Source organism: Periplaneta americana, chromosome 10 (genome assembly GCF_040183065.1).
Source record: "Periplaneta americana isolate PAMFEO1 chromosome 10, P.americana_PAMFEO1_priV1, whole genome shotgun sequence".
Lineage (NCBI taxonomy): Eukaryota > Metazoa > Arthropoda > Insecta > Blattodea > Blattidae > Periplaneta > Periplaneta americana.
The window spans coordinates 2,461,821-2,477,521 of NC_091126.1; the positions used below are offsets into that span (position 1 = coordinate 2,461,821).

The window sequence follows — 15,701 nt, forward strand, 5'->3', positions numbered from 1 at the left end:
AGAACTGAAATTGCAGTTAGCAGCATGTTGGACAACCCTAAGAAAGGGTTATGTACAGAATCTAATAAACTCAATGCCAAAGAGGATACATGCCTGTTACAATGCAAAAGGTGGTCCTACAAAGTTCTAAGTGGATTTCGGAGAGAAACATTGTGTTATTAATAAAAATATGATTTTAACTCTTTATTTTTAATTGGAAAATTGTGTTAATTTGTGTGTTGTTTGAAAGAATTCCGACAATTAATGCAAATTTCTTTTTTAAATTGTCTCTTTACATTTTAGGAACATTTGCAATTAATATTTATTATTAGAAGCGCAAATTACAATTTACAGAAATTTTTATAGTACTGGGTTTGTGTTTTTTACAACAAAATTAAAATGTGCAATTTTGCCCATTCCATGACATATAAATTTTGAGTTCTACATATCGGTCATAAAAAAGACTATTCTTTTCATACGATGCAAGAGTAATGGAACGGAGAAAAATTCTCTCCGGCGCCGGGATTTGAACCCGGGTTTTCAGCTCTACGTGCTGATCCTTTATCCACTAAGCCACACCGGATACCCACCCCGGCTTCGGACAGAATTGTCTCAGATTAAGTTCCAACTCTTGGGTTCCCTCTGCACTACGTCATAGATGTCTATGAACGTAGGACTGAAGTCCACACATGTGCTGAGGTGCACTCGTTATGAGTGACTAGTTGGACTAGCTCTACTAAAGTCATATAATTATTTAAATTTGTGACATGATATACTGACTAAAATTATGTTTTTCAAGGTGGTGCTTTAAACTTTTGGCCACTGCTGTACAGTATGCGCCAAAATATACAGTACTGGAACAATATGTTACTGTTATTTGTTGTTGTTAGTTATCGGGATGATAATGTAAATGTTCAGAATGTGCTCCATTGCACTGTAGACAGTGTTCATAATGATCACGCAGATTTTGAAACATATTCTGGAACATAGGTTGCTGAAGGTCCTGAAACACGAGACGATCTTCTGACGTAGTGCAGGCACAGTTGTGGGTGGATCATTACAGTTGAAAATGTTCTCCTTTGGGTAGGGGAACTCAGTTTCACGGGAAATAATTCGTCCTGGAAAGGTTTCTTGCAGCATAGCCAGAGACTGTCGAGCGGTGTGGCAGGTCGCCCCGTCTTGTCTATTCATCTGAATGTTCCTGACACGACAAAACCTTCTTAGATCCTGAATAAATGGCCTGACCACCATGTTTCTATAACATTCTTGGGTAACTGTAAGAGGTATATCATCATCATCATCATCATCATCATCATCATCATCATCATCATCAATGAAATACAGACCTAGCACACCGTTTTCTGACACTGCACACCAAATCGTTACACGCACACTATGTAGCGGTTTCTGAACGATGTCTGGCCTCTCGAAACCAAGAAAGCGAGTTGTTTGGCGATTGATAAAACTGTCCAAGTGAATGTGACTTTCGTCGGAGAATCACACTTTGTGAAAAAAATCTGGATCCTCGTACACTGTGGCCAAAAATCTTGCACAATATTCAATCCTGACATGCCTATCTTGCTCCATCAATCGTTGTCCAACCTGTATTCGGTACGGAAATCCACCTAAGTCTTTAAACAATCGTCGAAGTGACGTATTTGTTGATGTTTAATTTCAGGGATGTTCGTCGAAGACTTCGCTTTGGTGACTCCAACACCTGATTGAGGACACGTCCATGATTGTCATTTGTGAACACAGTTACTGGCCTACCAGACTTTCCCTTCCGTTGACACAATACACTATCCGTACGACGAAATTTTGTAACGATAGACGGTGTTGCTTGGTGCCGGCTGATTAAAGTGTTCACGATATTGTTGCGCCACTAACTTTAAACTCGGCCCCTCTTGATAATCATTTCCATACGAGCGAAAATAATACTCCACTATGAACACTTTTTTCCTCCGTCGCGAGATCCATTATCAATTCCAACCACACAGCACAACGTTCGTCACATAACTAGCAATGCATAATTGTGATGCAACAACACGCAAACGCACAAGGATGCGCATGCGGGCTGCGCGAAATCCAGTACTGTATATTTTGGCGCATACCGTATTAGCAAGGATACATAAAGGATTTTAGCAAATATCTATTAAAGAAACATGTATATCAAAATGGCAACTAGATGAAGAAACGGATTTCAGATTTGGAGTCGGCACGATCAATTTAGGTTGGTACACTTTTTTCTTTGAGTAGCAAGATCAATGTTCACCATTATATTAAGATTTACTCTCTGGTTTGGTGTGAAGAATCGCTTCCAGAAATATAGTCTTTTTCAATCTGTACACATGTATCATTTCATGTTGTACAGCACCACTTTATTGATTATTTTATTTGTTCACATAATCTTGACTTGCTATTTATAAAATGTAAATGCCCCGCCCCTTTTTTGTAGCATAGCCATCTGTAGTCCATTTGTTAGTCTTTCCATTCTTTATGTTTCAGGCTCTTAGAGAAGTTGTCAGTGAGATGTCCAAATCGAAATGGTTGTGATAAAATTTTACAACGTGGTGATCTTCAAGACCATTTGAATCTAAGGTAAGCAAAACAATGTGGTTATGTGATGACATAAATCAGATTTTCATTTCAAGATTTCTTGCAACTTCTTGTCATCGGAGATTGGTGAAACTACTTATATTACAAACAAAACTGTTATACTAGTCTGTATACGCCATGTATGGGAAGACAAAATTATGGATTTTTTGTTTTCAAATCACCCTCTACGCACCATAGCAGCGTGAATTTTTAAACGATTTTTTTAGCCTATAATTTTATTTCATGGGAGAAATACTTGGGTCTGATAACAGAATCCCGTTCTGCCAGAACTCACTAAGTCCAAAATTTGTCATTTTGAGTTATGTCCATATGCAGAGTCTATATGTCAGTCCCTTTCTGATGGTATAATTCACTATGTCCTATGATGCATGGTTCTTAGTCAAACGACCTCCAGACTATCTCACCAAGTGTTTGGTCCATACATCATGTAAACATAGTGAGTTTTTATTCATGAAGATAGCACATTTCCTGTCAAGGTAATATCGTTCCCGTTGTGCCAGAACTCACTAAGTCCAAAATGGTTATGTGTGGGAAATCGAAGTTATATGATGGAGTGTGATTCGATGCACAGCGCAATCGAAAAAGCAAAGAAGACTATTCCTGTTTACAGCATACACGACTGGCTGAAAGTGAAAACTTCCCTTTATGAAAAAGAGAATCGATGTCAAATTCTTTACAGTTATGGTTATGATGGGAACTTTTCAGTCCTTAACACTTCTGGCATTGGCAGGAAACCTAAAGGCGACCTTTGTTAACAAGTACAAGGAGTAACTAGGCAAAGAAGAAAGATCTTATTAGGATTTGCAAAATTGTGCTATACCCTCTAAATTTTATCCTTGGTTCCAATCCCTACCCACATCCAAAAACGCTGAAGAAGATTATGAAGTTGACTGGAACGAAGTATAATATGATATTGTTCTAGCACCAGTATGCTCAGGTTATCATAATTAAAGGAAGAAACATGTTTATATTGAGCAATTTAAACACATTAAATGGTAATTAGTGTATTATGTGTTAGCGTAAACTAATTTTCTTAATTTTAATAATATTATATTTAAATAAAATAAATCTTATAACAATTATTATATTAACAGTAATCTTACTCCAGTTATGCAGTTGTCTTTCCAAAAATAAATTTGTATTAATTATGTAAATAAAGTGGCCAAGGTTTCATGTCGCTACATGTTTTACTGTACACTTATCCTTAGTATGTCATTGTATCTCTCATGATTCATTAAAAAAAATTAAAAAGGGAAATAAAAATAAATTGAAGTGTTTTAGGAGACAGGGCTTCGAAGAAATTATGTTGTTATAAAAATACAGAATAACGAGGTATTTTAATCGAAAATCAGAATTTTTATACTTAATCAAAACTATAACTTCGATTTTCCACAAATAATCATTTTGGACTTAATGAGTTCTGGCACAACGGGGACGAGATGTTCCTTGTGCTATGTCAGGTATAAATATTTCCGCATCTGTGGCTCAACGCTAGAAAGCTGGTCTTCCATTTAGACATCCCTGATTTGATCCCAGGCAAGGGCTCGATAGAATTTATGGTGGGCAAAGCAGAAGTTCCAGAACACCCTTCTCCGGATACTCCAATTTCCTTCTATCATTACATGTACACTTTCCATCCTCTCATTTCATCTGTCGTTGGGGTTTAACTGGGACTCATGAGGCTATTCGTCTGCGGATCAGGACTGAAGCAAGACGGATTCACGGATGCTACTCGGGCCACATGTTGGACATAGACAATAATCGTATAAACCTGTTCTTTCATAAGTGCCTGAACACTCCGAAAATTGACTGAATTTGATGTTTTTGGATGTGTTATACATCTGTGCTTGAAGGAAACTTCCCTCGTGCCGTATAGTCGATTCGGTCAGGGGTGTGCCCGTACAAAACGCAATTTTCCCATGTAGTAATGAAGAAAATAATCGTTATTGCATTGAAAACTTAGTGTAATTGTCACGAAATAAACAAACAGATTACATACTGTATGAGTAAATAAATTATAGCCTACAGTTTTCTACATGCCTTCCGTTCTAAAGAATGCACAAATGTAAGCGACGAAACATCTCGCGCCCTCTCGATAGATGTAGGAAAATATCTTGATATGCGTAAAAAACGTAATATTAATTTAAAAGCACATTCGAATTTCTTCCTACAACCGCTTTTGTTAACATTATGAATTAGTCGTAGTGATATAAAAGAAATCGAAGTCATAAAAGTTTTGAACTCAGGCATCAAATACAATTTTTATTCGCCATACCTGGCGCCCGGAATTTATCTACCCCTGATTTTTACAATAAGTGAAACGCATCTAGTTACGTCAGATCTAATTAAAGTTTTGAATTAACAAATGAAATGAATATAAATTTCAGCACAAACTTAAAATAAAACACTATGAATGCTTGTTTCACTAATCTCCACAAATTACAATCAATGATTCTAAAAATGTTAAATGTTTCAAATGGACATTTTTTCCTTCTTTATGATAAAATACATTTCCTTCTTTCTTAATTATAAGCTCGCTAAAATCAGTGTATTGGAGCACTCATTTCCAACCGCCTCGCATTGTTTTGTTTTCGCACTTTCACTGAAGTTAGCAGCGTTGAATGCCGCCGATCTGTATTCTCCATGCGGGTTGCTTGGAGACTTTAGGTAATCGAATGCGGGACTCCAGTCATGAGGTTCCGAGATGCGGTTCGTAGAGACTGCTAAACCATCTGCTATAGACCCAGAAACAAAATTTGGGCCACCTAAATTTTCCAATTTCCAGTTATAACATACTGCGCGCGCTCAGTGCTTACTGCAGCGTGTTGTAACTGGGATTTGGAAGCTCCAGGTGCCCAAATTTTGTTTCTGGGTCTGTACCTGGGCTACATATATGTCGAATTAAATTCAACATATTTAAAACCCAAGCCATAGTTTTCAGGAAGAGAAGGAAATTTTTACATGTAAATCACCCGAAATTAGAAATTAATGGATTACAGATCGAGTGGAAAACGTCAGCGAAATAACTGGGCATTACACTCGACAACAGATTTCAACTTTTCGATTCACTGAGACAAGCCTGTGCTACCGTGGTCCGACTGTAGCCTACACTAAATAAAAGCAGACATACAGTATAATCTTGAAAGCCGCAATACATTATACACGAGTCTAATTAGGCCGATTATAATGTATGCGTGACCAGCTTGGAGAAAGTGCCGGATAAATATTAAAAAAATATTCAAGTTTTTCAAAACAAAATTTTAAGAATGATCGTGACTACCTTATGTAACGCCGGTACTTTTGATTTATAAGGAATTAAAAATATGGACAGTAAGAGAGTTCGCATCTGCTGATTTTCGTTCTTCCTCTAAAAGTTACAGTCAAAAGCAATTTAAAATCTAGAGTAATTTAGGTAATTAGAACTCGGATTGAGATAAACATAAAAGACCAAAATGCGCCCTAAATATGCTAGCATGGAACGACGATGTCCTGCATGACGTATATATCGAATTCCTGGGTGGGTACCAGGAATGTGATGTCCTTCTGAACTTAAAATGTTCGGACCAGGAAGTGGCCGCTTTGTCTTATAAATATAAATAAGGATTTGTTTTGTGTTTCAGGATCAAACATCGGAATTCATTAACAGACATTAATTGTAAATGATTAAAGACTAGCCATGGAAATTCTTTAGTTAATATGAATTGTAAAGAAATATGATCTGCTCAGGAAAGTAATTCCCTCATAAGTTGCCGATACCATTTTTACCCAAAGTTTTAAGTCATCCAACAAGCTAATTAGTGCAACAACTCATCCGCTAAGACAAAAGTCGGATGAAACCTGAAAAAACGGGCCACGGACGTGCGCTTCTAAATTCATGTCGTTCGATTTCGGCCAACACTCTCCCAGACTCATTCAATGAAATTAGTTAACATATTCAAAATTAAAAACCAGGAGTCTTCTACTGAAATATCACAGTCAGCGGCCTGGCCTGTCCATGCAACTTTCATTTTCAACTCGAAAAAAAAATGTGCTTCGCTTTCCTTCAAGTTAACAAGCATAAATAGGGGACTAATTAAACCGTTGATTAATCAGAGCTAACGGTGCCTGAAAATCGAGTGCAATGGTTTTTAAAAATTAACGTGGGGACATAGGTAAATAACTATATCAGCCATTGAAATTTACTCCTTATAGTTCGTTTCGTTGTACCAATTCTATTGGCACTTCGCTCACGCTTGCCTCGCGGCCGTAGTTGTAGACGAAACGTTTGGATCCAACATTCCAGTAGCCCACAGCCTCTCAGCCCGATCGTGTGTATTAGAGTGGTCCAAAAAAGTGCAAGTAACAAATTTGTTTCCCCTCAATGCAGATCTTGAGCCTAACATAAAACGAATAAGTCCTGCAAAATGACTGGTCATTCGAAATATACAGAGTTTAGAGAAAAAACACCGACAACGCTTAGTATGTTGGGCGGGACGGTAAATTGATCACTTTTGAAGCGGGAACCCATGCCCGGAAATTCATGGTTTAGACGCTGTGGGGCGTCATAGTGACATCGGATTCTTTTTGGTGTCCTAATTACGTAGTTATGCAACCTATTAGCCATCAGCGTAAGGTGGATGGACGAACTGCGCCTTAAATTTCCTGCGTATAGGCTACATTGGTAGAGGAGAACCTGTGTCATGACTGGACTTCGTGGAATTGCCACGAGAATCGCAAAGTTTATTGCGCACGCGGTATAAACTGTATGAGAAGGGGACGTGCAACGGATGGAGTATGCCTATGATGTAAACACTGAGCAGTAGACTGCGGTTACAATAAAACCTATATCCTGCATTCAAGAAATATAATGAATGATCATTGAAGTAGGAAATGTCTAAATATATAAATACACATTGTTTTATAGTGAGATATATTAACTCTTAAAATTTAATGTAAGATACATCATCCTTGAATATGTGCATTGCAGTGAAGAGTTACGTACATTTTGAGCGACTGCAAAGTAATCTTCTCCGATGGTTACTTAAAAAGATTTTATTTTGGGAAAATGTACGTTCAACATCACACGATGTAATGCGTACATATTTGAAGAACGTAAATCACTACTTTTTAGTACACCAACTTCAGATGTCTTGTGACCTGATGGTACATAATTTATAATACGAAGTTGTGAATAGGCAGAATTTTTAGCAATGTTTCTAAACTTACATTTCACTTTTTCTGAAATTAATTAATTGTTATTTTGGATAACGGTTTGTGATACTTTATCCACTATATTAATTGCTTCTGAGAGTAGTAGTTTAGACGATTCTAACAGGATGATGCTTTTGGACACGATTTTAAAATTAGAATCAATGAACAGAATATCTTCCAATAGCTGTTCAGAAGGCAATGATTTTACAGCTTCAACAGCGGAACAGTCTGTGCTATCCAATGCATCAATTATCTCCATTATTTTGTCGTAATGTTCTGTATAATAATTAACAGCATCCAACCACGTTTCCCAACGGGTCAAGACTGGCTGCGGGGGTAAGGGTATTCCAGGGGCAATTATTTGGAACAGCAACACTGTCATTGTAGTATGTTTGATTGAATTCTTGTCTGCACTGAACAAATGTTAAACTTTGACTATTCCAACCACAGTAATGCAAAAACAAGTGCTTACATTAGCTGTAGCTGCTCTATCTATTTGGACCGGTCACAACTCTTTAACATGAACTGCTTATACTACGATACCGGGCGGTCGCTAACCTCCTCTATACTACCGTACATCGGCAACCTGACTGCATGCTGCATGTGGCAATTCAACGAAGTCTAGTCATGACCAACTCGGTCACCTCATCTTACACCTCTCGTCTGTTTTCTTTGGGGTCTATGAAGATTATGGTGTATACTACTCCTGTAACATCAGAGGAGGACCTTATCGTACGAATCCACGCTGTGACTGAACTACTGAGCACAAAGCCGCACTTATTTGATCATGTGCGTCAGTCTCTGCACGGCAGATGTACGCTCTGCAGACAAGTAGAAGGTCAACATTTTGAACATCTTTTGTGAACTACTGTACGATGTGATGCCCTTGTTGGATTTCTTAACGAAATGTGGAACGCACTCCCATCACCATATCCGAACCGTTCTCAAACTACGACGCCCCACTGCGCCCAAACCATGAATTTTCGGACATGGGATCCCTCTTGAAAATTGATCAGTTTACCGTCCCGCCCAATATACTAAGCGTTGCCGATGTCTTTTCTATACACCCTGTATTTAGGGGTAGCAACCTTATTCAACTTCGTGAATACGTTTGAAAATATATGAAGTCATTTTTATTGTTTATATAACGAAGTTTATTTCCCAAATTGAAACGAACAAATTTTATCATCGTCAATGACGTTATAATGATTAGATCAGTTTAATGCAGACATAATAATTCTCTATCACTTTTCAAGCAAGGCATACTTGAAAGGGTTAGGGTGCACCTTTGCATGGAGTTCCACCAGGCACAGAAAATATTGCTTCTGTGTCTTATCTTTTGTCAAACTTTGACTGTAGCTGGATCAGGCGGGTTCCCGTCTCGACGCAGTTCTTTAACCACCTTCATTTGTGCAGCTTTTAGGTTGCATCCTCTGGCCACTGACTGAGTTCCTTGAGCACATAGATAAATTATGTACATTATATATGCTTTTCTTTCCAGAATTAATATTTTTGACTTCATGTGTTTTATACATCTTGATTACACAACTTTTAACACTATATCACTTTGGAAAACTTATTATGTGTCCTTCCGAGTGTTAAATTTTACATTACCTCGTTGACATGTTTCAGCCTGCTATCGGCCAGACAGGCAGATCATTACAAAGAACACATCACAGCCGTAACAAAATTACAAAACACTTCCACATATACACAACACATCAAAAATGCTAACCACACCTACAGAGACATTAACACAGACATGGAAATTCTACACATCGAACCAAAAAAGCCAGAAACGAAACACACTAGAACAATACGAAATATACAGAGACACAAAAACACATCCAAATGAAATTGTCAACACACAACTCAATTTCAGATCTCTCTCTCTCTCTGACACACACACACACACACACACACACAGGAAACACAAACAAAAGGCACCAAGACCAGCAACAACGATCTCTGAAGATGCCGATAGCAGGCTGAAACATGTTAACGAGGTATTGTAAAATTTATCATGTGTTTTGCTTGTAAATGTACAATATTTTCACTAACAGTCTCTTCAGTCTCATCCTACTTAACTCGAAGCATAATAGGCCTATGCATTATTACAATAATAATTAAAAAGCCGGTATGATGACATTAGGGCTTGCCTATAGAAGTTGTCGTCATTGTAATCGAGAACCCAATATTTCACTTGGTTTGTCAGAGTTTCATCTCTTGAGAGATGCTTTGATTCTAGTTGTGAAATTAAATGGGGCTTAACTCAGAATCAGAGACAGAAGTGAAGGAAAGTACAGCATAACAGGCTTTCTGAGTAGGCGCTGGAATGTTTTTGTTTTTTGTAGACAAATGTAACAGACATAGACCTACAGTATGTGGTGCCCATTTTTGTCGTGATTACATCCAAAATTTAATTCTTAATAACAGAACATATCTTGTGGCCTACTAATAAATTGATTTCAAATACAGCAAAAAAGTTCGGATATTTATACACTGATGCGAAATCTCGAATCCGAATTGTGGTTAACAATGTGTGTGACACTATACATATAAATGCACTATTTCACTGTTTATAAGTATGATGTGGAAATTAAATGCAATAATATTAACTTAACTTTTAAAATTGAATAATAAATGCAAACGCAAATTTCACAACACTCAAAAATCTATTGAAATATATACAGACAGAAGCAAAGTTCTTGCAGTTACAGGACAATACCGAAATTTCTAAAATGTTATAAACTGAAAAGATTTCACAAAAATCTATAACATTGAAAAATCTAATTTTACAGCTTAACGTCCGCGCCAGATGCTTCATACGAGTAAAGGAAAATATTTTTTGCATTCACATAGTTTTGAATTGGAGAAAAGCTAATACTTTACAGTGCTATTTATCTTGTTTGTGTAGATGTCCAGCAGCTAGCGTGGCCTGGAGCATGAAATCTCCTCGATGTGCTGCCAGCAAGGTTCCATCATCTCCTACAAAGAGCAAAGGTGAGTAGCAAGATACAGGTGACAGGTCTGCGAAATATTAGTTGGGGAAGCATTTTCTAATGAAATCATACGTCATATTACAGTGTAACTCTCTATTAGGCTAATTGTTTGTAACCGCCTTATTTTCTCCATTATGATGACACTGATGCATCTAGATTCGAGCTGTGTCCCCCCCCCCACGTGCTGCTTGTCCTGCCGATCTGAAACGTCTGAATTTAATGTTCCTAATTATGTCAGATTAAGAATACAATGCTTGCAGTTCTGCGTTGTGTAACTTTCTCCATTCTCATGTAAGCTACAATTATCAAACCTAGTCATGCCAGAAAGTATTAGCGTAATGAAGAAGTTGCAATGTCTTGCAAGAAAGTACCTCAGGGTCCCATCGCCGAACGAATTCAAAGACAGTTCTAAAGTGTTGTGCACAAAAATACTGGCTTGAGGATTACTCACAGATGAATCAGTTGATAAACACCGTGCAGCATGATTTTCTATGAATTGAAACTAAATAGCGTTTCTTATCGACTTTTGTGTGCTAATTACGAAAATGTACTTAGCTTTTGCCCATCACATGAGAATATTCCACAGTTCGCAATTTTGTTTTTAGTTAAGGGACGCAGGGACTGAATTTTCAAACGTACATATTTCTTGACAGATTTTCTTAAATTTCTTACTGTCAATTAACAGTATTAAGAGTAATAATATTACCAAATTTGAATTTAATCGGACTAATAGTTATTAAGTTATTATTTTTTTAATATTTTATATGCCAATAAAGCCGATTAATCAAACGTTCCATCATCCACTGTTTTCTAGATGTAACATTAAATGTAATAATATTTGTTTTGAGTATGAAGTACAGCCATAGAAATACTTTTACAGTGAGATATTTAATATAACTGCTTTCATTTAATTGCATTATTTTTAGGGGGAATTGTAGAGCCTATCCCCGCCATATTAATTTTACATATATACTTTAGGTACACTTTTCTCAGAAACTATCGCACAGTTATGAAACTGTGCACATTTATAGTTTGGATATTTCTGCATCTTTGTGTATTTTTGAAATGTGTTCGTACAAGAATTAATATTTTAAATTATTTTTGACAATTTTTTACTGTAATTTTAAAGTAATTTCATATATCTCTCTGTAAGTTGTTATGTTAATGTGGATATGAATTAAATATTTCATGTTCTCACCGCTGCTGCATGATCGATAATGTGTTGGATACCTGTTATCAAAATTTGAATGCACGCTGTTCTAATGTCTATTAAGGTAACCCATTATTACATCAAGACATGATAAGTACGTGAGACATGACACTATCTTTTTAAAAGAAAACAAATACGTGTGAGCACCTTCACTGGCAGTAATGATGCAGAATAACCAAAGTTTTCCCCAGTTGTACATTATTACAGCAATTAAAAAATAATTCTCAGAAAAAAATAGTAATAGAAATACAGTGAGATCGAGAAGTCCTTTGTCTGCAAAGAAACCTTTAAAACCTTACCAGGCGCGCATGTTCGGTTGGTAGCCCCGACAGATATCTCCGTCTCTGTCCATCAAAATGTGGCATTGGGGAACTGACTTAAGTACCAAGAAATAGAGCATTGTACTCACCGATTCACAGAAGATGCTGAAAATGTCCACCATTCTCCTGGAGGCATAAGGCCACACGTCTAATTTTCTTTTGGAACATTTTTATTAACGTTTATTTCGAAATGGAATTTATGTAGTTTTTAATCGCCACTTTCAAATCGTCTATGGATTGGGTGTTCTCCTTATATACACATGATTTTGCAGAACCCCAAAGAAAGTAATGCGGCGGCCAAAGTTCTTCAGAAATTATTCACTCCCCAAAAAAGTTATTTAACAATCCCATGGACCTGTGGAAAAATTCGCTATTAAACTCCACTTTATTTAACTCTGCTACGAATGGAAAAATGATGTCCGAACAGTAAACTTTTGAGTTAACTGTTGTATTGAAGAAAATTGGTCATAATTCGCGATCGGGATATAGCACGCTAAACCTCAATTTTCTCTGGATGCAGTGTTCAATTACTGCGTGTGGGTTTTCTGAACTCCATATTCGCGTGTTTCTAGAGTTCACACAACCATTTAGATCAGTGGTGGTCAACTCGATGCCCTGTGACGTCATCTCAGGCAGCTCTGAAGCCAGCCGCGCTCGTGTTTGGCTGCCGCTGCTTGTTCGTGATAATAAATGTTTCTCATACTGATCAAATTAAACTTAAAGTAATGCGAATGCTTAATACTGGTATTTACATGTATGAAAGCAATTATTGGTTGATACGTTAGGGATGAAATGAAAGCTGAATAAAACTAAATACTGTACTGCATTTTAAATTTCTACTTTTTCTTTTCATTCTGTTAATGCATGACCGTTAGTAAAAATATTTCCTGATCTTCTGTAATGGTAATTTTACGAGATTTTTTAGCCTCTTTATTGCGTACTGATTGCTCAATATGATCTGGGCAGTGCATGAACTGAGAAAATTTTGTAGACTGTAGTCAGATGAATTACCTAGTTCTGTGGTGGGATTTACTTATTTTCATTAAAGAAAACAATGTTCGTATATGTATGTGGATCCGAACATGCTTTTTGTCGAAAGCTGCTGATGAAGCCTGAGAAATCTGACTAATGGAAAATGTGAATAAAAATCACACAGAATTTTTCCTGCTTTAATACAGTACGTATATCACCTTCAGTTCATTATCACACTATCAGGCTGTCATTTCTAGCTGAAGCTAAGCAGGAGCACAATCTACATCCACAGTAGATGGGTCTATGATAGAGATAGGGAAAAATAACATAACAGTACTTTCGAAACAGTTCCGAGAAAATAATAGTTCCACAAAAAGAACTATAGGTCGGAACACTCTGTTCCAAAACAACAGTAGGAGTTTCTGACAGACTCTTTCTCATAGGAACTGGAGTACTGTGTAACGTACCGTCCAACTATCTTGTCTGGGACACTCCAGATACTCTCTCAGAGACCATAACAGTTCCAGCCTAAATGTTCTCCTTGGGTGTACAGTAGTTCCTTCACATTTCACGTTCCAATCCTCGCACTACTTTTGCTTCCTCAGCATCCCCCTCCCAGACATACGACTAGAGGGAAAGACTCATCATGCCATGTTTGCAGTTTTTCTTTGGAAAGGTAAACTTGGTAGCTTCCTGTTGCTTTCCGCACGCCACTCTCTCTTTCGCGTCTTAAAAAATCCCGGGGACCCAGCGTGTAGGTGAGAAGAGTGGATTTCACTAATTAGGCCCTTCGGGCTTCACCGAAATTCACCGCAAAGGTTAAATACCAGTTCTGTTAGAGTTTTGACCCAATTAGAGACCGGGATATTCCAGTTAGCCTTTGCCCCCAGTATATACGTATATATATATATATATATATATATATATATATATATATATTCTGCTTTGCAACATCATCTACTGGAGGACAAAATATTAGTTACCTACCTATCCAATTTTCTGACAATAATAATAATAATAATAATAATAATAATAATAATAATAATAATAATAATAATAATAATAATCCGTGGCGCCACAGCCCTTGAATGGCCCAGACCGACCATGCGGCTGCTGGCCTCACATCAGAGACGTGCATAACGGCCCAGCCCACGGGCTGCTTCAGCACTGCACCGCACTCGGCTACACAGTGTCGCACGGAATTAGCCCGTGACCTCACCCTGCATCACCGCACATGTCGAGGCGGACTTCTTGTGGAGCGGTTTAGTGCGGTGGACTTGTTTGTATCAAAGCATCGACCCAAGTTTCCGCTTCTGTCAGTTACTTATGAATTGAGTTGGCGTCGGTTTGTGCTTGTGTGTGCGGTTCGATCAACGATCAGCTACTGTTTCAAACGTAGGTCCTACACACCAAAATAGAAATATACTTTAAACAAAACAACATCACAGAACTTGAAAAAGATCCTACCACACAATACCAGAACACAATAAAAACACAATCAACAAAAGCAAACAGGTAATACCGCACAGCATGAAACAACAACTCAAACCTATCAAACTAGCAGCACCTAAACTCAATGCACTACCCAAGATACATAAAGAAAACATACCGATCAGACCTCTAATCAACTACGAACAGGCACCAGCACACAAACTAGCCACACACATGGACAAAATCATCAGAAACAACATAAAATTCAGAAAAGAGACAACAATAAAAAAAACACTACAGACCTAGTCAACAAAACAAAACAACACATTCCACACAGTGAAACACTAGCATCTTTCGATATCACCAACTTATATACTAACATACCGACACAAGACACATTACAGATACTAAAACAAATGCTCATAGACAACAACACACCGCAAGAACACATCGAAGAAATTATCCAAATCACAGACATCACAACAAAGCAAAACTATTTCACACACAACAACAAATACTACACCCAAACAGAAGGATTGCCGATGGTATCACTCATATCTAGCATACTAGCAGAGATATTTTTACACATCATAGAACAAACATACATACGCAACAATGAACACAACAAATATGCAGACAACATAATATACTGGCACAGATACGTAGACGACATACTCATACTATACAAAGGAAACAAACGACAAATACATAAACTACACCAATACATAAACAAAATACACCCAAAACTCCAATATACACTGGAACTCGAAAAAAATAACTCCATAAATTTCCTAGACATCACCATAACAAAAGTTGACAACAAACACACCTTCAAAATATACAGAAAACCAAGCACCACCACCACACACATACACAACACATCTAATCACCCCACACAACACAAACATGCTGCATTCAGGACAATGGTACACAGATTACTCAACATACCCATAAGCCAACAACACTACAATGAAGAAGTGA

The 15,701-nt window shown here is 37.4% G+C and overlaps 1 protein-coding gene across 7 annotated transcripts in view; it reads left to right on the forward strand.

Annotated features, from left to right (window-relative positions):
• LOC138707383 (ligand of Numb protein X 2-like) overlaps positions 1–15,701 on the forward strand; it is a 474,351-nt gene that overhangs the window by 228,270 nt on the left and 230,380 nt on the right. For all 7 annotated transcript variants that reach the window (XM_069836718.1, XM_069836720.1, XM_069836722.1 and 4 more), the window contains 2 exons: positions 2,485–2,577; positions 10,703–10,788. In XM_069836718.1, coding sequence (XP_069692819.1) covers positions 2,485–2,577; positions 10,703–10,788 — 179 coding nt within the window. The remainder of the gene's footprint in view (positions 1–2,484; positions 2,578–10,702; positions 10,789–15,701) is intronic.